At 44.3% G+C, this 22,796-nt stretch overlaps 1 protein-coding gene across 1 annotated transcript in view; it reads right to left on the bottom strand.

Annotated features, from left to right (window-relative positions):
* Positions 1 to 16,282, bottom strand: part of gnat1 (G protein subunit alpha transducin 1) — a 71,334-nt gene extending 55,052 nt beyond the window's left edge. The window contains exon 1 of the mRNA XM_033037081.1: positions 16,096 to 16,282. Coding sequence (XP_032892972.1) covers positions 16,096 to 16,201 — 106 coding nt within the window. The 5' untranslated portion in view covers positions 16,202 to 16,282. The remainder of the gene's footprint in view (positions 1 to 16,095) is intronic.
* Between the last annotated feature and the right edge of the window lie 6,514 nt (positions 16,283 to 22,796).

Below are 22,796 nucleotides of genomic sequence, written 5' to 3'. Positions count from 1 at the left end.
AGTTGGCCATTCGCTACACAGTTTAAAAAAAATGCCATTCGGAGGATATAGATATCATTGGCAACACAGACAATTATTGTTTATCCTTCATTACTCTGCACTGTGGAAGCAGTTGAGAGTCAACCCTTCTGGTCGGCTTGAAGTCGCACATGGGCCAGGCCAGATAAGCAAGGCATAGTTCATAGTTCCTTCCCTGAAGGATATAGAGAACCAGATAGGGTTTTACAGTAATCCAATTGTTTCATGCTTGCTGTTACTGACACCTGTTTTTGAGCAAGGTACAGATTGATTTAATTATTTGAATTTAAATCCTCAATGGCTATGGTGATATTCAAGCAGACGTCTCTGACTCAGTGATTCAGTATTCTGACTGCAGGCACTGTTAGTTAATCACTGTGCCCCATCACACATTGAGCCCTGCTTTTTGAGACGAGACGTTGACTTCTTTCTTTCATACGCTAGGGAGGCACAGTGGCGCAGTTGGGAGAGTTGATTTCTCACAGTGCCAGAGACCCTGGTTTGATCCTGACCTCGGGTATTGTCTGTGTGGAATTTGCACATTCTGTTTGTGACCACGTGGGTTTCCTCCGGGTTCCCCCGTTTTCCCTCCCACATCCCAAAGACGTGTGGGTTTGTCGGTTAGTTGACCTCTGTGCCTATTTTGCAGGAAGTAGATGCGATAGTGTGAGAACATAGAACAGATGGTTGAAGGTTGGCGTGGGCTCGGTAGGCCCAACGGTAGGGTCTGTTTCCATGTTGTTATATCTTAAAACGAAACTAAACAGGAGGTCTGATCCTTGTAACAATACCAAAGGGATATTGGGTTGCCAGAAAGAGGAATCATCACAAATATGGAAAACTTGAAAATGCCAACATGAGAAACTCGGTGAATTTAATATTTGAAAAATAGTAATGGTAAAAATAACTCAATGTTTTTATAGAAATTAAAAGACTCTGAAGAAATTACAGATCAATAATTGATCAACAGATCAATACTAGCATTGATTTTCCAATGGGAATTAGAATTGTAAAACTGCAAATTGTTTAGGAAAAGATCGGCAGTTCAACATCTACTCATAGAATCTATGACCGAAGGTAAGTTATGAGATGCATTGTCTTTGCTTCAGGAGGTCAGGTTGAATTAATTCAGGTCTTCAACATGTTTCTAAAACCATCAGCAGAGGAGGTATGTGGAAGTAGATTCTTTATGTGAGGGCCTCCAGAATAATGTGGTCCATTTTTAAGATACGAGATAAATCATCTGTGAATGAAATCAGGAAGAGCCCATTCACATGTCTGAAGAAGACAAGTAGTCTGAAGAAGGGTTTCGACCCGAAACGTTGCCCATTTCCTTCGCTCCAAAGGTGCTGCCTCACCCGCTGAGTTTCTCCAGCATTTTTGTCTATCTTCCATTCACATGGAAATCCATTTCCCCAAAAAGGTAGTGGATGCTGGCCAATGATATTTCAAAACTGAGATGGACAGATTTCTATGAATAATGTGACTCAGAAGATACGTGTAACTGAAAAAAGCTGTTATCCCATGGAATGGTGGAATATGTTTGGACTGGCTGCATTCTGACAGTAATATTTTGTTCTGCGATATTCAACCTGCCAAGTTCCTTGAACCGGAGCAATTGTGGTAATATTGAAGTTAAATAATGAGATTAATATCCAGAGGGCAAGATTATTGTGCCAGAGAACCGGTTTCTATCCTGATTATGTGTGCATGGGGTCTGTACGTTCTCCCTGTGACTGCGTGGGTTTTCCCCGGGTGCTCCGGTTTCCTCCCACGCTGCAAAGACGTACAGGTATGTAGGCTAATTGGCTGTGGTAAAAATAAAATTGGAATTTGTCCCTAGTGTGCAGGATAGTGCTAGTGGGACGACAGATGGCACAATGGGCTAAGTGTTCGGCTGGCAACCGGAAGGTAGCTGGTTCGAATCCCGCTTGGAGTGCATACTGTCGTTGTGTCCTTGGGCAAGACACTTCACCCTCCTTTGCCTGTGTGTGTCCTTGGGCAAGACACTTCACCCACCTTTGCCTGTGTGTGTGGATGTAATTATGTGAAGCACTTTGGGGTCAATGCAAGTTGACTAAAAATGTGCTATATAAATAAAGACATTATTATTATTATTAGTGTACGGGGTAATTACTGGTCGGCATGGACTCGGTGGGCCGAAGGGCCTGTTTCAGCGCTGTATCTCTAAAATCTATTGACTGGATTGTGAATCCCACCAATATATAGCTAGTGGCTTTTCCCCGCCCGTGTTTAATTGTGTGAATTAGAGTTATCCTCAACATTACCGGTCACCCAGCTGCTGAATTAGTCCAATAACATCCTTCAGGGAAGAGAATATTTCATCATTATCTGTTTTAACCTTTATGTGACTCCAGGCCCACTGACCTCTGAAAGGGCACTTGCTTCATGAATACCAGGACAGGAAATAAATGCTAGCGTCGTCAGTGATGCCCACATCCTGCAAATGATTAAATTTATTAAAAAAACACGTTCTATCTTGTTCCGCCCGCACTATTCTACCTGGAATCCATTCCACATGTTGCTTCTGCTGTGTGCAGAAAATATCTTGATATCTGACTTTAATTTGCCTTGCACTAGTTTGAACTTGCTACTTCTGTAATTTAATTTAAAGAAATAAAGTAATTTCCTTTCTTGATATCCTTTGTTATCTTAGCATGCTTGTTCGAGATGAGTGTCAAGCTTTTTGGTCTGTGCTATAATTTGGTGCAGACTGAGTATCAATAATCTCATGAAACTTGTCAAGTGAAAGACTATTTGGGCCATCATGCTGTGCTAGTTCTTTGTAAGACAATTGGTTATTCCTACATTATCTCTGATTCTACTTGTGTGTTGACATCAGGATTTCACCCTGTTCTCTATTACTCCTCGTGAGTGCCGGTTAACTCTTCAAAAGGTGAGCTCAGGGTCAGCTGCTTTGATATGTGATTTAACAATCCGTTTCTGCTACCTTGCTCCTTACTGAATGTACATTAAATGTCTGAAGAGTCCCCACCCGAAACGTTGCCCATCCATGTCATCCAGAGATGCTGCTTGACACACTGACTTAGTGTTCTGTGCAGTGTTCCAGCATCTGCGGTTCTTTTTGACTACATTAAATGTTTATGTTGGTCATAGGATCTTGGTCCTAAGTTCTAGGAGCAGAATTAGGCCATACGGCCCATCAAGTCTACTCCGCCATTCAATCATGGCTGATCTATCTTTCCCTCTCAACCCCATTCTCCTGCCTTCTCCCCATAAGTTCTGACACCCGGACTAATCAAGAATCTATCCATCTCTACCTAAATAATATCCATTAATGGCCTCCACAGCATTCTGTGGCAATTAATTCCACAGATTCACCACCCTCTGACTAAAGAAATTCCTCCTCATCTCCTTTCAAAAGGTACATCCTTTTATCCTGAGGCTATGGCCTCTGGTCCTAGACTCTCGCACCATGGTCAAGTGTAAGGATTCAATCCCACTGCTCTCTATAGTAATCTATGGATTAGCAACAGTCTTCTCCACTGAAGATCAGTAGATCACTGATGAAGCTTAAGGAAATGTTATCCACAGACCAGAGCAAATTTCTATTCCCTGACCTGGAAGGTTGGCATTAGGCCCACCATCTGATCAGTTTACACTCTGGCAGTAGATGTTTCAACATCCTGAGGGGTATACACCCGAAATATCATCAGCTTCCTCTTCTCTTTGCAGATGCTAACTAACTTGCCGTGGGTCCTAGTGTTTTGCTTTCCATAACCACAGCTTGAAGCCACGTTCTTCCCACAGAAATTACAACCAGCGACGCAGCTGTTTCCTGGCTCCTGGGTCAGTGAGTATTCCCAAGCCAGGGATAGTGGGAAGGATCCAGTTTCTTATCATTGGCAGGCGTTGACAATTTGGACAGCTCCAGTTTTGAAAGAGTACACATGAGGTACTTCTCATGTTTCCTCCTCCTCCTTTGCTTCTACCATTTGAATATTCCTGGCAAGTCTATTCCTTCCCATTTGTAGCGTGAAACTCTTGTCGAAGGTGAAGGAAATCTCCCCGAGAGTTATTTGCATTGATATCCTCTCCACTCTTGATCCCATGAAGAATATTGTTTACCTTTCCTCCATTTTCCACTTTGTGTCACCATCGATCACTCCGACAAGAAAATTGGCACATGTCTGCAGCATCTTTCAAGGATTCAGGATGTCCTAAAGTTCCGCACTATTAATAACGTACTTTTGAAGTGTAGTCACTGGAGTAAACTAGGAAACATGTCTGCTGTGTTTTTGAGCATAACAAGCTCAGAGAAGAAGTATGTTCAGCTTAGTTTAGTTTAGTTTGGAGATGCAGCGTGGAAGCAGGACCTTTGGCCCACCAAGACCGCGCCGACCAGCGATCCCCGTACACTAGTTCTATCCCATGCACTGGGGACAATTTACAGAATCCAATTAACCTACAAACCTGCACGTCCTTAGAATGTGGGAGGAAACTGAAGCACCCGGAGAAAACCCACGGGGAGAACGTACAAACTCCGTACAGACAGCACCTGTAGTCAGGATCGAACCTGGGTCTCTTGTGCTGTGAGGCAGTAATCCTACCGCTCCGCCACTGTGCCGCAATAAGAAAATAATCACTGTTTGTTAAGTGGTCCAAGAGAATTCTTGTTCATCCTCAGAATGGTCCTTTGCCACTATTCGTATCCAGGTAGGGTCTCAGTTTAATAACACACCCTAAGGCCAGCATCTCGGAAATCACAACTGCACGCTATTGGGATTTTTTGGTCTCGACTTTGTGGTCAAGTCCTTGGAGTGGGATAATTCCCGGTGGCTGCCACACATGTAAGTGTTCTCTGGAACCTCAGCTACCATGTGCACGGCGATATTCCTCTATGTTATAACCAGCACGCCATAATCATAAAAAAATATACACCAGTAAAGCCATATATTACCCCTGACAAATCATCAGGAGGTTACGGCTTCTCGGGTACCTGAATCTTTGCTAATATTTCAATAACAATAGGTAAATAGTCAGAGGTTCTTGCGATAGCATAACGATTAACGCACACTGGGCTAGTTAGCATTTAGGTCAAAAATAGACTAGAACCCTGTTATTGTTAGCCTAATTATGTATATCTGCTTCAAGGTGTGGAGGTCAGTGTCTACAGTGTCAAGAATGATGTTTCCATGTCCCTTGACGACCTATTTGAGTGGCACCATTAATTTAGTGCTAATTGGTGTCATGTGATGGAGAGATATTTTTTTGTTGGAGTTCATTCTCCTGTATATTAAACCTGTCCAAATACTCGTTTCTTTAAAGGTACCCATACCAGGCAGAAAGCGGAGACTTTAATTCAAAGCCTGCCCTTCGTTTGACCCCGTGGAGGAAGAGAGAAAGAGCAACGTTCAAAGACAGTTCATCGGTAACTGCAATGTTCCTTTGTGTGGGTTTTAATATACCTGATGATGAGTCTGTTGGAGCACAGATTATTACAGCGGATTATTATATTTGGCACACTGATTATATCGCTTTGGAGATACAATATACCGCAGTTGCTGGAATCTGGAGCAAAAAACAAATTGCTAGAGGAATTCAGCGGGTCAGGCAACTTTGTATTTTATATTGCCTTATTACACTGCTGACAAACATGCGGGGAAGCGTGAGAGAATATGTTGCAGTGTATTGCGTACAAACTCTTTCTGCCATTACTAATTCAGCAATTGTGACTTGTATCTCTCCACTTTTTACTGATCTGCCATTGCTGGCCATTCACTAAATTCCTACATTCCCTTAAACGATTACCACTCTTCCATTATTTTTAGTTTTAGAGATACAGCGCGGAAACAGGCCCTTCGGCCCACCGAGTCCGTGTCGACCAGCGATCCCCGTGCACTAGCACTATCCTCCACTCTAGGGCTAATTTACAATTTTTACCGAAGCCAATTAACCTGCAAACTTCTACCTCTTTGGAGTGTGGGAGGAAAATGGAGCACCCGGGGAAAACCCACACAGTCACAGGGAGAATGTCCAAACTCTGTACAAACAGCACCCATCGTCAGGATCGAACCTGGGCCTTCCCTTTTGTGGCTCAATGTCACAGTTTTGTTTCTGTGAAGAATCTTGAGAAAGTGGCATTCAAGAGGCTTTTAGACAGACACATGAATATATCAGGTGATGGAGTGGTGTTGATCATGTGCAGGCGGAGGAGATTAGCTTCTCTTGGCATCATGTTCAGCACAGACATTGTGGGCCGAAGGGCCTGTTCATGTGGTGTACTTTTCAATGTTCCTTTTTATATTCCAAGTTATAAGCAACATGTGTCGTGTGGTCTGGTACGCAAATAATTCTCTATCAGAGTGAATCAGTAAAGACTTAATTAAAATTCTTTCATCATATCAAATGCCTGGCCTTGATATTAACATTCATGCTCACAATTTGGTGAAATTCATTAAAAGCATAATTTGATACCATTCATTAATTTAAGTTCATGATTCTTCCTGATGGATTGACATAATCCTCAAAATGCACAGCAGAATGTTAGCTACATTAACTGTTGTGAAAACAATGCATTGCGCGCATTATTATAACTTCCTACAAACAGGCCCATTTTTGTCAGTGGTTGTAGTTTGTATGTAGGTAGACATAAAAAGCTGGAGTAACTCAACGGGTCAGACAGCACCTCTGGAGAAAAGGAATAGGTGACGATTTGGGTCGAGACCCTTCTTCAGACTGTCACCTATTATTTTTCTCCAGAGATGCTGCCTGACCCACTGAGCTACTCTGAGCCACCCTTCTTAAGGGTCTCGACCTGAAACGTCAACCATTCCTTCTCTCCAGAGATGCTGACTCCTCGATATCCTGCAGCTCTGCTCTTGCTCCCCCTCATCTATTCGTATCAAGGTCAGAGTTCCTCTTGTCCTCCGCTTCCACCCCATCAGCCGTTGCATACAACATATAATCCTCCAACATTTTCTCCACCTCCAGCGGGATCCCACTGCTGGCCGCATCTGCCCATCTCCACCTCTTTCTGCTTTCTGCAGAGACCGTTCCCTAAGCAACCTCCTGGTCAACTTGTCTCTTCCCACCCCAACCACCCCCTCCCCAGGTACTTTCCCCTGCAACCGCAGGAGATGCAACACCTGTCACTTTACCCCTCCCCTCCTCGACTCCATCCAAGGAACCAAACAGTCTTTCCAGGTGAGATAGAGGTTCACCTGCACCTCCTCCAACCTCATCTACTGCATCCGCTGTTCCAGATGTCAACTCCTGTACATCGGCGAGACCAAGCGCAGGCTTGGCGATTGTTTTGTTGAACACCTCCGCTCAGTCCGCTTTAACCGACCTGATCTCCCGGTTGCTCAGCACTTTAACTCCCCCTCCCATTCTCAATCTGACCTATCTGTCCTGGGCCTCCTCCAGTGTCAGAGTGAGGCCCAGGGCAAATTGGAGGAACAGCACCTCATATTTAGTTTGGGTAGCTTACACCCCAGCGGTATGAACATTGACTTCTCTAACTTCAAGTAGCCCTTGCTTTCCCTCTCTCTCCATCCCCTCCCCATTCCCAGTTCTCCCACCAGCCTTACTGTCTCAGACTACATTATATCTCTGACCCGACCCTTCCCCTGACGTCAGTCTGAAGAAGGGTCTCGATCCGAAACATCACCCATTCCTTCTCTCCAGAGATGCTACCTGTCCCGCTGAGTTACTCCAGCATTTTACTCCAGTCTACCACAGGATATTAAGTAGCTGTAATCCCCTATAACTAAGAGAGCTTAAATAAAGGTGGACCTGAAGTGGAACAATTCAATGTGACTAATTCCATGCTTCGAGATGTTTAGAGCAATGTTGTATTTCACAGATCATTGAAATACAGCTCGCAATGAAACAGAACGGTATTGAACTATTTCACACAGAAAGGTGGGTAGCCTGGTCATTTCCCACTTTTATCCACCAATGGAAATATACTGGTTGAAGATCATAGCCCGAGCGGACATGGACTTTGTGAGAGGGGAGGATGAGCAGCAGAGGTCATGGTCCATATTGTGGAGGAAGGAACTGCAGATGCTGCTTTACACCAAAGATAGACACAGAATGCTGGAGTAACTCAGCAGGTCAGGTAGCATCTCTAGATATAAGGAATGGGTGACGTTTCGGGTCGACACCCATCTTCAGATGTCGGGCTGCCAGACCCGCTGAGTTACTCCACCATTTTGGGTCCATAATGGTCCATATTGTCACAGAAATCAGAAGGGAGATCCGGTCCTTCAAAGATAATTTAGGAACATTTGACCTCCAGGGCTACAGTCTCCAGTTTAGTACCTGTGCCACATACTAGCGAGGCAAGAAATAGAAAGATCGTGCACTTCAATACGAGTCTAAGGAGTTGGTACAGGACGGAAGGCTTTAGATATATGGATCATTGGGATTACTTCCAGTCAGGAGAGACCCTGTACAAGGGTGACAGGTTGAACCTGAACTGGTGGGGAAGCAATATCCTCCCAGGGATATTAAATGAGAGCTTAAACAGGGAAGTGGGAACCAGAACAGCAGGTCAGCAAGTGGAGGGACTGATGGAAAGGTTAGAGATTATGACAAGTATGAGGTTGAGAGGGAGAGATAGATCAGCCATGATTGAATGGCGGAGTAGACTTGATGGGCCGAATGATCTAATTCTGCTCCTATAACTTATGAAGTAAGTCTGAAAGGACGGAAATGCAGGGACAGGTTAATGAACATAGTAAGATTGATAGGCTGAAGTGTTTGTATCAACCTGAGGAGTATTATGGATAAAGCAGATGAACAGTGCATGGAACTTCATCATCTACATCCTTCCCCTTGGTCAGATACTCCGCCACTTCAACCTGGACTTCCACTGTTACGCCGATGACACCCAGATCTACCTCGGCACCAAATCCCCCCACAACCCCCCCCTCTCCCATATCAACTCCTGTTTGTCAGCTATAAAAACCTGGATGCAACATAATTTCCTCAAACTCAACAGCGATAAGACAGAATTCCTCCTCATAGGCTCCAAAGCCACACTCAGCAAAATCAATAACCCCACTCTCACCATCGATGGCACCACTGTCTCCCCATCTCCCCAGGCCCGCAACCTTGGCGTGATCTTTGATTCCACCCTCTCCCTTGAGCCTCACATCCGCCATGTCATTAAAACCTCCTTCTTTCATCTCCGCAACATCGCCAAACTCAGACCCTCTCTCACACCTCCCGCTGCTGAAAGGCTCATCCATGCCTTCATCTCCTCCCGACTGGACTATTGCAACTCACTTCTCCTTGGCATCAGCTCCACCTACATCAACCGACTCCAACTGGTCCAGAATGCAGCCGCCCGACTCATCACCCACACCAAATCCTAGCATCACATCACTCCAGTCCTCAAACAACTTCACTGGCTTCCCATCTCCCACCGGATCACCTACAAAATCCTTATCCTCACCTACAAAGCCCTCCACCATCTGGCCCCCCCATATCTCACTGACCTCCTCTCCCCCTACCAACCCTCACGGTCCCTCAGATCCACATCAGCCGGTCTCCTCTCCATCCACAAGTCCAACCTCCGCAGTTTTGGGGACAGAGCCTTCTCCAGGGCAGCTCCCAGGCTCTGGAACTCCCTCCCCCAACTGATCCGCAATTCCGTGTCCCTCACCATCTTCCAGTCCCGCCTCAAGACCCATCTCTTCACCTCTGCCTATCCTTAGCCCCACGTCCCCCTCCCTTTTCATCTGTGCATTAATTGCCTCATATTGTGTTTTGAATTGAATTCTGTCTTTACTTTGTGTACTAGTCATGTCTCTACTATTTATTTCATTCCCCTTACATGTTTTTCCTCTACCTGTTAAATTTTTGTAAGGTGTCCTTGAGACTCTTGAAAGGCGCCCATAAATAAAATTTATTATTATTATTATAATTATTATTATAATGATGTGGCCATTACAGAGACTTGGTTGCAAGAGGGAGAGGCCTAACAGCCTGAGGTTCCAGGGGTTTGATGTTTTTGAGGGATGGGAAAAAGTTGCAGTTAGGTTTAGTTTTGTTTAGAGGTTCCGAATGGAAACAGACCCTTCAGCTCACCAAGTCCGTGCAGACCAGCGATCCCCGTACACTAACACTATCCTACACACATGAGAATTTTACAATTTTACCAAAGCCACTTGTACAAAAGGGATGTACAAAAACATTGCGTGTGGCATTTTGAGGCACCGAGGGTTCACCTGTGAATAGCTACGTCAAAAAATCAAGAATCGTGAAATAATGTAATAAAAATGAACTACAGATGCAGGTTTATACCAAAGGGAGACACAAATGCTGGAGTAACTCTGGAGAAAATGGATAGGTGACGTTTCGGGTCGGGACACTTCTTCATACTGAATCTGAATCAATTTATATCCTGTAACATTAAGCTGTGTTCATCAAGAATTACCTCTCTTGTTCATTCTGAAGAAGGATCATGACCCAAAACATCACCGTTCCATTTTCTCCAGAGATGCTGCCTGACCTGCTGAATTACTTCAGCGTTTTGTGTCTATCTTAAGAAAGTTTGAGTCAACTATCCCACGTTTATTTTTCCTGCGTTTAGCTGTAGGAAGTGAAACGTGTTCCTTGTCTTTATCCAGCAATGGTTCGTCGGCTGGTAGTTGTGATGAATGCTGTGGCTTTACACCCCTTGGACAATCAACATTAGGAGTCATGGATTTTAATAGCAAAAGTATTATAAAAGAATGGGAATATAACATAAAATAATATATTATATTTTAATATAATAGGTATTATTATATATTATAATAGGGTGGTGCAGCTGGTAGAGCTACTGCCTCTCAGTGCCAGAAATCCGGATTTGATCCTGGCCTCAGGTGCTGCTTGAGTGGAGTTTGCACGTTTTCCCTGTGGTCACATGGGTTTCCTCCATGCTCTGATTTCCTCCCTCATCCGAAAGATGGGCTGCGTAGTTTAATTGCCCTCAGTAAAATCCCTCTAGTGTGTTGGAAGTGGATGTGAAACTTGGATAACAGAAAACTAATGTGAACAGGTCTTCCTATTGTGATGGTCGGTGTGGGGTTTGCGGGCTGAATGGCCTGTTTCCAGGCTGTATCTTTGAAAAAAATATATCAAGGGCCAGAGCATTGCAATTCACCAAGAAAACAACTGGTTTTGGAGAAGAAATCAAATGTTTTCGGTGTCTCTCTGTATGATGGTATTTATTTTTGATAAAGCATTTGTTCATCTTGCAATTCTCCCAATTGGTTCATGGAATTGAAAGTTGTTTGCAATGTAAAAACTGTGGCCAATATAGCAGCAGTCATTTTGCATTATTGTTCAATCAGTCTGCAGGTGAGGGTCAGCAGTGACTGATGTTCATGAAGCATTTTTAAATTGCTGGCATGTGTGTGTATGTGTGCAAATTTGTCTGTTTGCGAAGCTCCTCTAAAAACAGTCATACTAATGTCTTGCCCAAGTGACCTCACCGGGGCTTTGTAGACACAAGGAACTGCAGATGCTGGTTTACATTAAACAGCACAGTGCTGGAATAACTCAAGGGGTCAGATGGCATTTTTGGAGAACATGTGTTGGTGACTCTTCTTCAGAAGCTACCTAGTTTGTTCTGAACTCTCATTCTGAATCCTGTCAGAAGCTCTCTCCCTCTCTCCCCCTCTCCCCCTCTCCCCCTCTCTCCCCCTCTCTCTCCCTCTCTCTCTCCCTCTCCCCCTCTCTCCCCCTCTCTCTCTCTCTCTCTCCCTCTCTCTCCCTCTCTCTCCCTCTCTCTCCCTCTCTCTCCCTCTCTCTCCCTCTCTCTCTCCCTCTCTCTCCCTCTCTCTCTCCCTCTCTCTCCCTCTCTCTCCCTCTCTCTCCTCTCTCTCCCTCTCTCTCCCTCTCTCTCCCTCCTCTCTCCCTCCCTCTCCCTCCCTCTCCCTCCCCCTCTCTCACAATCCCCCTCTCTCACAATCCCCTCTCCCCCTCTCTCCCTCTCTCCCCCTCTCTCTCCCCCTCTCTCCCTCTCTCTCCCCCTCTCTCCTTCTCTCTCCCCCTCTCTCCCTCTCCGTCTCTCCGTCTCTCCGTCTCTCCGTCTCTTTCTCCTTCCCCTCTCTCGCTCTATCTCTCTGTTATGCACTTTGCGTTTTATCTGCATATTTGATCAAAATGTGAATACTCCTATGACTAAGAGGATTCATGATTCTGTGTACAATCCAGGTTAGATAACAATGAGCTTAATCTTGAATACACTATCAATTTATCTCCTGCGGCATTAAGCTGTAGATATCTAGAATTACCTCTAACGATTGTTCATGCTGCATTGAATATCTAAGTACTTCACCTGCAGTAAAATCAGGTATGTAATGATTGGCAGCAATAGCCTTTAACAATTATTAAGACATATAAGTTAAAGACTGTATCTGATGAATTGCTCCACTGAATATATACAATAAATAGACGACTCGCCTGTCATCAACCAAATATGTCCAAGAATCATTCTCTGATTACTGTTATCTTGTTCAATTACAGAAACTGAAGACTTTACCATGGTGTCGAAGCTAACATTAATCACTCAACCAACAATTGATTATTCCTGCATTGCAGGGCTGCACAGTGGCACTGGATTAGAGCAGCAACATCACAGCATCCGGAATCTGGATTCAATCCTCATCTCGGGTGCTGTCTGCGTGGAGTTTGCACGTATTCCCTGTGTCTGCGTGGGTTTTCCCCGGGTGCCTGGAATCCTCCCACATCTCAAAGTGCGGGTTTGCAGGTTAATTGGCCTCTGTAATTTGCCTCTTGTGTGCAGGGAGTGGATGTGAAAGTGGGATAACATAGAACTAGTGGGAATGGGTGATCGATGGTTGATGTGGACTCAGTGGGCCGAAGGGCCTGTTTCTATGCTCTGCCTTTAAACGATTCAATGATTCAATGCTGTGAACAAATTGGTGTCTGGAATTCCTACATTACAATAATGACTGCATGTCCAAAGTATTTCATATACTTTTCTGTCCATTCAGAGGGCACGGTATTGTAAAAGGCATTATATGAATTTAAATCATGTTTTCCCTTTTCGTTTTTAGTACATGTTGAAACAATACTGGGACATAAAGAAAGGAACTGATGCAGGCAATGGTGTTATGTAAATACAGGGCTCACATATGAATCTTTTCTCTTTTGATGGATTAATATTATTTTAATATACATTAGCTAGTTGATGAGATGGATACAAGCACATTGAGTTGCTAGTGTGCCTGCAATAATTACCATTGTATAAAATAGCAAATGCAAGTAGAATAATAACTTTAACCAGAATTAACATTAAGGATATACATATCAAGGAAAAAAAGAAATGTGTTCATCCACTTGTTCCAAAAGGACAATATAGGAACATTTAATAGATGAAATAGGTCTGAAGAAGTGTCTTGACCCGAGACATAACCTATTCCTTTTCTCCAGAGATGCTGTCTGACCCGCTGAGTTACTCCTGCTTTTTGTGTCTATCTTCAGATGAAATAGAGTACTAGAAATAACTTATTTGTGTGTTTATAGGAAGAGTTTCTACCCACTGACAGCACAGTGGTGCGGCAGTTATTGCTGCTACCTCTCAGCTTCAGCCTTGACATCTGGTGCTGTCTGTGCGGAGTTTTCACGTTCTCTCTGCAATTGTCTGCATTTCCACTGGTTTCCTCCCACATTCTAAAGACTGTAAACTGCCTCTTAATGTAGGTTAATGGGGGGGAAAAGGTTAAAGATTAGCAGGTGAGAGAGAGAATGGGATGCAGAGGTTTGGTGGAATAGGGAGAGGGTCTAATTGGGACTAATTGGATGGTGCTCCTGTGAGCCAACATGGACTCATTGGGCCAAATGGCCACCCTCTATGTCATTACAATTATAAGATGGCACCTCTAGCCTATGATGATCAGAAAGTTGGGTGAACATTGCATAATAGTAAGACATTCTCAGAAGTGTATGGTAGAAAGTTCTCTAATCAACTGGCACTGTTTGGATTATTGTATTCCATGCATCACAACACAGTTCATACACACTAATTAGTTTAAAGATGCACTTAAAGATGCTCTCCCCCAACTGATCCGCAATTCCGTGTCCCTCACCATCTTCCAGTCCCGCCTCAAGACCCATCTATTCACCTCTGCCTATCCTTAGCCCCACGTCCCCGTCCCTTTTCATCTGTGCATTAATTGCCTCATACTGTGTTTTGTATTGAATTCTGTCTTTACTTTGTGTACTAGTCATGCCTCTACTATTTATTTCATTCCCCTTACATGTTTTTCCTCTACCTGCTCAATTTTTGTAAGGTGTCCTTGAGACTCTTGAAAGGCGCCCATAAATAAAATTTATTATTATTATTATTAAGCAGAAGGCTGGAGAAGCTGAAACCATTTAAAAATTGGTTCAGAGATGTCTTCAAAGCCTTTCACAAGGAAAGTCTTTATTTATATAACCCATGTCAGACCTGATGATGCTTCAAAGTAGTTTTTAGCCAGTAAAGTAATTTTCAAAATGTAGTCAATGAAGGGAACAACGCATTCTTTTTGCCTCACAGAAAGCTTCCACACACATGACTATAATAATCGGCCTTTGTGATAAAAGTTGAAGAATAAATATTAGTTGAACCGCATTGGCAAGTTATATCAAGATTAAGGTATATCTAGCGAGACGTAACAAAGGGCTCTTGTGTGATCGATGGCCACTGTAATGAATTGAAAGCAGTAACTTGAATAAAGTGGTTACAAAATACTTTTGAAAAGACATTCAGGAAAGCATAATAGACAAAAGAAAATAATAGATATAAACCGATTGCCCTGTTAATAAGTAAATTCATTGTTGTCACTCACTTTAAACTCTGACCCACATTGTGGAAAAAATACCTTCTTTATTGGATCGTGTTCAACAATGACAAATGGTTAAATAATTTGCCAGGGCTAGAGAATAGATGGAACTTACTGCAGGATGCCATGGATATGGGATTTATTAACTCTAATGGCCATTATTTATTCTATATCTTTACACTGTGCTTATGTGAAGGCATATACTTAGATATGGTGATTGGCTGCAAACAGCTTCCCGAATATAAATGGAGCAAATGATAGCTCAGGGATAACTGTTCAAGCCATTGTGGCCATGATATGTTTTAAGAATACTCAATGATGAGCCATCAGAGGCAGCTAAGGATCACAGGCTGATCTTCATTTCTCATTGATGTACAAGGTGCTTTTAATACAATATGGGCGGCACGGTGGTGCAGCGGTAGAGTTGCTGCCTTACAGGCGCCTGGGACCTGGGTTCGATCCTGACACACAGAGTTTATACATTCTCCCTGTGACATGCATGGGTTTTCTCCGGGATCTCTGGTTTTATCTCACACTCCAAAGACATGCACGCTTGGTATAATTGTAAATTGTCCCTTGTCTGTGTAGTGTGCGGGGTGGATGTTTGGTGCGGACTCGCTGGGCCGACAGGCCTGTTTCCGTGCTGTATCTCTAAAATAAACTAAAAAAAAATAAAATAAAAACTTTCACTTTGCAACAATAAACATACATGTGACAATAAAATAAACAAATACTGTATAGTAATTCTTCCTCTGGATTTCATTCACAGTAAGTAGGAGTTTTATTGAGTATTACAGGAACATTTGCTGAAACTAATTGCAAAAGGGACCTTTTCATTGTCTGATTACGGAAAGCATAATGACTATTGAATGCTCATTATGAGCTTCAGTATAATAAATGACTAATTTAATAGTTGGAGGTGCAATTAAGTAATATTTAGGAATTGAAAGGAACACATTTCGTATAGAACCGTTCTGCCAAAGGTGTTCGTTTAAGTTAATTTTCTCTTGTGTAATCTTTTACAATAGGTAAGAGGAGAGCAGGACATTTCAGTCTTCATTAATCAGCTTCCATAGTAAAGCCTTTATGCACGTAACTCCTTATCAGCGGCTGGTTAGGCAGCTACACAAACACAGAGGTTTAGCAGTTTCATCTACATTTATCCTTAACAATACGTTGAACTCAATGTCTAGATGCGAAGGCAAAGACATCTTTCTTTGGCCTTGCCTCTTGGTTTACCCACCCAGCAGTAGAAGCTTCACCGTCCTCGCATCTAAATCAGCATCTTCTTTCAGCTTCTTTTCCAGCTCCCTGGAATGTTTCTCCTCAGCGCTGGCTCCTGCACCCATTTCGACCAGAGTCGGCAACTGCTGCTCCCCTTCGGCTTTTAGACTTGCTTTCCTCGCCCTGCGTGAGGCTGACCCGGCTTTCTTTTCTGCAACCAGAGTCCCCGCTCCAGGGAGGGAGGCCGTCACTGGAGCTGCATGGGGATCAAGCACGGGGTCTGAATAAACTCCAGATCTGCCATTCAGCACTTCTGAGAGGGATTTTGAGTTGGGGCACGCCATGTGAGGATTGTATTCCAATCAGGGACAAGGGCAAGGAGAGAATGGAGAATGGTGTGTGCAACGGAATTAATAGACTTGCTACCGTCAGCTGAAGCTGTGGGCCAAATGGAGGCAAATCCTTAAATCTCCAAGCTGTTGCTACAGTCAGAAATAGGTCTGGGCTGAATTATACGCAAGGGATCCTCTGTTGGATGTGTGCGTGTGCGTGTGTGTGTGTGTGTGTGGGGGGGTGGGGGTCATTGAGATACTAGGCTGTTTTGCAAAATAAGCAAGTCTTTCCTTAGTTAACATTTCAACTTTCCTTTCTAGATTCTGATGCAGTTTGATGCAGTCACATCATTGGAGATGAATCATGATTAGAATAGTCTCTGTCTCTGTCTGTCTCTCTGTCTCTCTCTCTCTGCCCTTCTCTGTCTCCCACTTGTCTTGCTCTTAGTCTTCCTAACTATCTCTCTCTGCCTCACTATCTGTCTCTCTCCCTGTCTGTTTTGCTCTCTGTCTCTCTCTCTGTCTCCCTGTCTCTGTCTGTCTGTCTGTCTGTCTGTCTGTCTGTCTGTCTGTCTGTCTGTCTGTCTGTCTGTCTGTCTCTGCCTGTCTGCCTGTCTGTCTGTCTGTCTGTCTGTCTGTCTGTCTGTCTGTCTGTCTGTCTGTCTGTCTGTCTGTCTGTCTGTCTCTCTCTTTCTCTCCTTCCCCACCTATCACTCTCTGACTCTCTGTCTATCCCTCTGTCTGTCTGTCTGTCTGTCTGTCTGTCTCACGATCTGTCTCTCTGCTTCTGTCCATCTTGCTTTTTTTACTTTCTTTTTTTCTCTCTCACTGACAAATCGAGGAAATCAATATCAGCCTCACTCTCTTGTCCTTAGAGATGTGATAGCTATGTTCACAGCTTAGAGTGTGTAAAACCCTCTGATGTGATTACAGCTTCTGCAAGACAACTTGTCAAGTTTGATTGACCCCAATCCCATCCAAGCAGAGGAAGCTGAGTTGAGGCCTTAACTAGTTAATGATCCATTGGATCATTTAGTTAGACCTGGAAGAGAAGGCAGTTCCTTGGTTTAATAGATCATGCAAAGGTCTGCATCTATCATTGTGCCGTTTTCCCCTCAGAGTTGCGCAGGAGAGTGAACGTAGATTTTTGTGCTATTGTTAATAGAATGTAGCTCAAATCCACGCATGACTGATTCAGGAGCAAGAACTGAACCACAAATAAAGCACTCGGCAAGTGTTCTTTGCACTCTGCCCAAACCTACCCTGCATAATTGAATAGGAAGATCTATAGAAGGAGTACAGGTGCACAGTTTTCCTGACGTGGCGAGTCAGGTGAATACCGTGGTGAAGAAGGCGTTTGGTTTCTGTGCCTTCGTTGGATAGGATATTAAGCACAACAGTTGGGACATCATGTACAGGTGTACCAGCCGTTGGTGAGACCGCACGTGGAGTACTGGGGTGGGAGATTGCAACCTACACGTGGTCCGCCCTGTTTCAACGAATGCAATCAATCTGCTGTGCAAAATCAAATAAGATCAAATAGAACAAGTTGTCCTGCAACTTTAGGCTGTGCACGCCATTAGCAAGAAGAAGACTTGGGGTACTGTGTCGCCCAGCTACAGGAACGATGTCATTAAGTTGGAAAGGGTGCAGAAGACCTTCACGGGATGTTACCCGGGCTTGCGGGCATGAATTACAGGGAGAGGATGGATATTTTGAGATGTTTTACTTTGGATCATAGGAGGCTGTGGGGTGACCTGATTGAGGTTTACAAGATCATGAGGGGCATGGACAAAGTGAATGGGCATCATCATTTTCCAAGTGTAGATGATTCTAAAACTACTGTAGATGCTTGAAGTGATAGGGGAGACATTTATGGGGGACATCAGGGCAACATTTATGGGGGACATCAGGGCAACATTTATGGGGGACATCAGGGCAACATTTATGGTGGACCTCAGGGCAACATTTATGGGGGACCTCAGGACAACATTTTCACATGGAGACTGGTCCACATCTGGAATGAGCTGCTATAGAAGCTGAACAATTACTTTAAAATGACATTTAGACAGATATATGGATAGGAATGTTCAGAGGGTTATTGCCCAAATTTTCACACAGAGAGTGGTGAATCTCTGGAACTCTCTGCCACAGAGGGTAGTTGAGGCCAGTTCATTGGCTATATTTAAGAGGGAGTTAGATGTGGCCCTTGTGGCTAAAGGGATCAGGGGGCATGGAGAGAAGGCAGGTACGGGATACTGAGTTGGATGATCAGCCATGATCAGATTGAATGGCGGTGCAGGCTCGAAGGGCCGAATGGCCTACTCCTGCACCTATTTTCTATGTATCTATGTATCCAAATGTAGGCAACAGTAACTAGCCTGTTTCTATGCTGTATCTCTAAATAAAAGCAACGACACTCGTGAAGTTGCAAATTGCTTCAACATCCTTTGTCTAACCATCTGATTATCAACATCTTCCCCTGCCTCTATCAAACTGTTGCTCATCAGGCTTTGTCCTTCCCCTTCTCTCTTCCAGCCCTCTTTCTCACCTCCCACCACAATCAGTCTGAAGAAGGCTCGACCTAAAACAAGCAAAAGACTTTTCCTTTTGATACCTTTCATGCATTAGTTCTTTGTACCTTTTCATATCTCCGGGTTCCCTTTCCCCTGAATCTAATTCTGAAGAGGGGTCTTGACCCGAAACGTCACCCGTTCCTTTTTTCCAGAGATGCTGCCTGACCTGCAGAGTCACTCCAGCATTTTGTGTGTATCTTCAACCTAAAACATCACCTGTCCATGTTCTCCAGGGATGCTGCCTGACACACAGAGTTACTCCAGCACTTTGTGTCTTTTATTGTCGAACATCCTTCTGGTCCTGTTAAAGATGCTCATTGTGGCTCAGTATGGTACTGAGGGAGTACTCATTCTGATAGATACCAGTTGCATTGTTAGCTGCCAATAATTTTGACAACTGATCATTTGGTGGAACCTAGGAAAGATCTCTTCATGCATATCAACACAGACACACAACTACATCCTGTACTGAGGCAGCACACAGGACAACATCTCACCATAGATAGACACAAAGTGCTGGAGTAATTCAGTGGGTTAGGCAGCATCTCTGGAGAATAAGTGAAGGGCCAGGACCCCATTCTTCAGAGATGCTCCCTGACGCGCTGAGTTAAGGGGCTGTCCCACTGCGGCGACCTAATTGGCGAGTTTAGGAGAGTTTGAAAAAATGTCATGTTGAAGACCTCCTTCGACTATGTTGAAGACTAGCTTCAACTAACTTCGGGAAAATTGGACACAGAATAATGGAGAGTGAAGATGACCTCCTTCAATCTCCTTCGACCTCCCTTCGACTATGTTGCAGACTATCCACGATTAACTTTGACTACCCGCGATTACTTACGAATAACATGCCGACCTACTACGACCTACTTCGACTAAACCCACGAGTAAACAAAATCTTGATTTTTTTTCCATGGCGAACTTTTTTTACTCGCGGGCATTTTTCAACATGTTGATAAATACGCCGCAACCTAGCTGAGGCCTCGAGTACGCGGGGACTACTCTCGAGCATGAAGGACAGTTACAAAGACCTCCTAGGACCTCATGTCGACCACGCTGCGAGTATGAGTCGAGGGCAAACTCGTCTGAACTCGCGGATTATGTCGCCGCGGTGGGACAGCCCCATTCACTCCAGCACTTTGTGCCTATCTTTGATATAAACCAGTATCTGCAGTTCTTTGTTTCTACATGAAATCTCGCCATGTTGTAAATAATTAAATCTGCCACAAGCAGGCTTAGAAGGTTCCAGAAGTTTCAAAGGACACTTTATCTGGTTTGCACTGAATGCATGATTCATCAGCATGGAATCATACAGCAGAGAGAAGATCCCTTTGGTCCATTTTCCCAATGCCAACCACGAGTTATCTTGGTGAAACACATGGAACTCCAGATGCTGGAATCTTGAGTAAATAACAAAGTGCTGGAGTAACTCAACAGGTCAGGCAGCATCTCTGGGGGGCATGGATAGGCAACGTTTTGAGTCAGGGCCCATCTGCAGCCTGAAGAAAGATCCTGAGCCAAAATGTCACTTAACCAGGTCCTCCAGAGATTCAGACTGACCTGCTGAGTTACTCCAGCACTGTGTTTTAATGAAGCACATAGCACTGTTTACCAGGATTGAGTTGTAGCCTTTGTTATGCCATTTATGATTCAAGTATTTTACCGAGATATAGTGTTGAGAGAGTACCAGCTTTGACCATCCTCTGACAGATTCTTCCACATATCATCTTAAACCAATGGCCACTAGTTTTAGACTCCCTTACCCTAGGAAAAAGACTGTGAGTATTCATATCTACTCTGATCATAATGTTATAAACCTCTGTAAGAGCACCCCTCAGCACCAAAGATAATAAACCTCTATGATCTTTGCTTAGCACTTCTTCACTTCAGGAAAAACAGTCCCAGCCTCTCCCATCTCTCCAGTCCAGGCGGCATCATTATGAATCTTTCCTGCACCCTCTCCAGTTTGATCACACCCTTCCTGTACCATGGCAACCAGAACTGCATGTAATATTCCAAATGCAGTCTAATAGCCCTGTCCCACGGTACGAGTTCATTCCAAGAGCTCTCCCGAGTTTAAAAAAAATCAAACTCGTGGTAAGCACGGAGAATGAACGTAGCGGGTACGTCGGAGCTCGGGGACGTCTCTTAGCGCTAACGGCAGGTACTCGGGAAGACTCGCTAACGGCAGGTAAGCACGGGAAGACTCGTGAAGATTTTTCAACAGGATGAAAAATGTCCACGAGAGCCCTGAGTACCGACGAGTGGCCATTACCGTAAATCTCCGAGTTCAAATCAGGGCAAACTCGGGAGAGCTCTTGGAATGAACTCGTACCGTGGGACACGGGTTTAACAATATTTTGTACAACTGTAACATGACATCCCAATTCTTGTGCTCAGTCCCACAGCTTTAAGGGCCTGTCCCACGAGCATGCGACTGCATGCGGTGAGCGCGACCAAACCGGAAGCGGGGGCCGCGCGGAGGTCGAGTGATCCCGTACGAGTTGACGTGAAGTTCGAGCGAAGTCCGCGGGAAGTTCGCGCTAGGTGTACGCCGTCAAGACGCTGCGCACACCCGTCGAGGCGGTGCCTCCGGCCTCAATGCGGTTGCAGGCCGTTGCCGTGCGAACATTTTGGACAGTGTCAGTTTTTCGGAGCCCCGCGCGATGTCGGGACCAGCTCCGCACAACTCCATACGGCTCCAGCGATCGAAGTGGGAACGGCCCCGCGAGGCCGTACGGCTCAAGCGACCACGTTATGCTCGTGGGACAGGCCCTTTAGACTTCAGACTTTAAAGATACAGGGCAGAAACAGGCCCTTTGGCCCACCAAGTCACTGCTGGCCAGCAACCACCCGTACACTAGTTCTATCCTACACACTGGGGGGCAATTTACAGAAGCCAATCAACCTACAGACCTGCACGTCTTTGGAGTGTGGGAGGAAACCGGAGCATCTGGAGAAAACCCATGTGGTCACAGGGAGAACGTACAAACTCCATACAGACAGCACCCGTAGTCAGGATCGAACCCGGGTCTCTGGCGTGATGAGGCAGCAACTCTCCTGTTAAGCCATTGTGCCACTCTTTAGACATATGTTTAGATTTAATGTCTCTGGTATTTAGACATTATTTTTAATGTTATGGATTGTGTTTCGTGTTATACACTGTCCCACAAAGGTAATAATCATGTATTGTCTTTCCACTGACTGATTCGCACCCAACAAAAGCTTCACACTGTACCTCGCTACATGTGGCAATAAATTAAATTAAACTAATGCTTTTAATCAATCTCAGTAGATGCTTGAATTGTATTAAACATAATCGATTAGATAATTCCTTTGTCTTATACATTAAAGGAAATAACATTTGTATATTTATGCTCCCTCCACAACCACAGCGATGTAAATAAATGCAAAAAAAGACACAAAGTGCTGGAATAACTCAGCGGGTGATAAGTCATGTGTTGGGTCACTTTCTTCAGAAGAAGTCTGGATAGGTGACGTTTCGGGTCAGGGCCCTTCTTCTGAATCTTGACCCGAATCGTCACCTCTTCCTTCTCTCCAGAGATGCTGCCTGACCCGCTGGTTTACACCAGCAACCCAGCACTCCAGTTTTTGTAAACTAGCATCTGCAGTTCCTTGTTTCTGCACAAATAAATGTGAGTTGTGAAGTAGTGTTAAAGGTGTTTCAGAGTCCACTTGTTGTTGGGGAGGGAATTAATGTTGGTGGCAGTACAATTGTGTTGGATGAACATTGAGAATGTTTTTTATGAACTGCCTTTGATGTAAGTGAAAGTCACTCCTGGTGGTGATACTGT

Source organism: Amblyraja radiata, chromosome 18 (genome assembly GCF_010909765.2).
Source record: "Amblyraja radiata isolate CabotCenter1 chromosome 18, sAmbRad1.1.pri, whole genome shotgun sequence".
Lineage (NCBI taxonomy): Eukaryota > Metazoa > Chordata > Chondrichthyes > Rajiformes > Rajidae > Amblyraja > Amblyraja radiata.
Note: the sequence above shows the minus strand (reverse complement) of the source record. Positions and strands in the feature narration are given on the sequence as shown.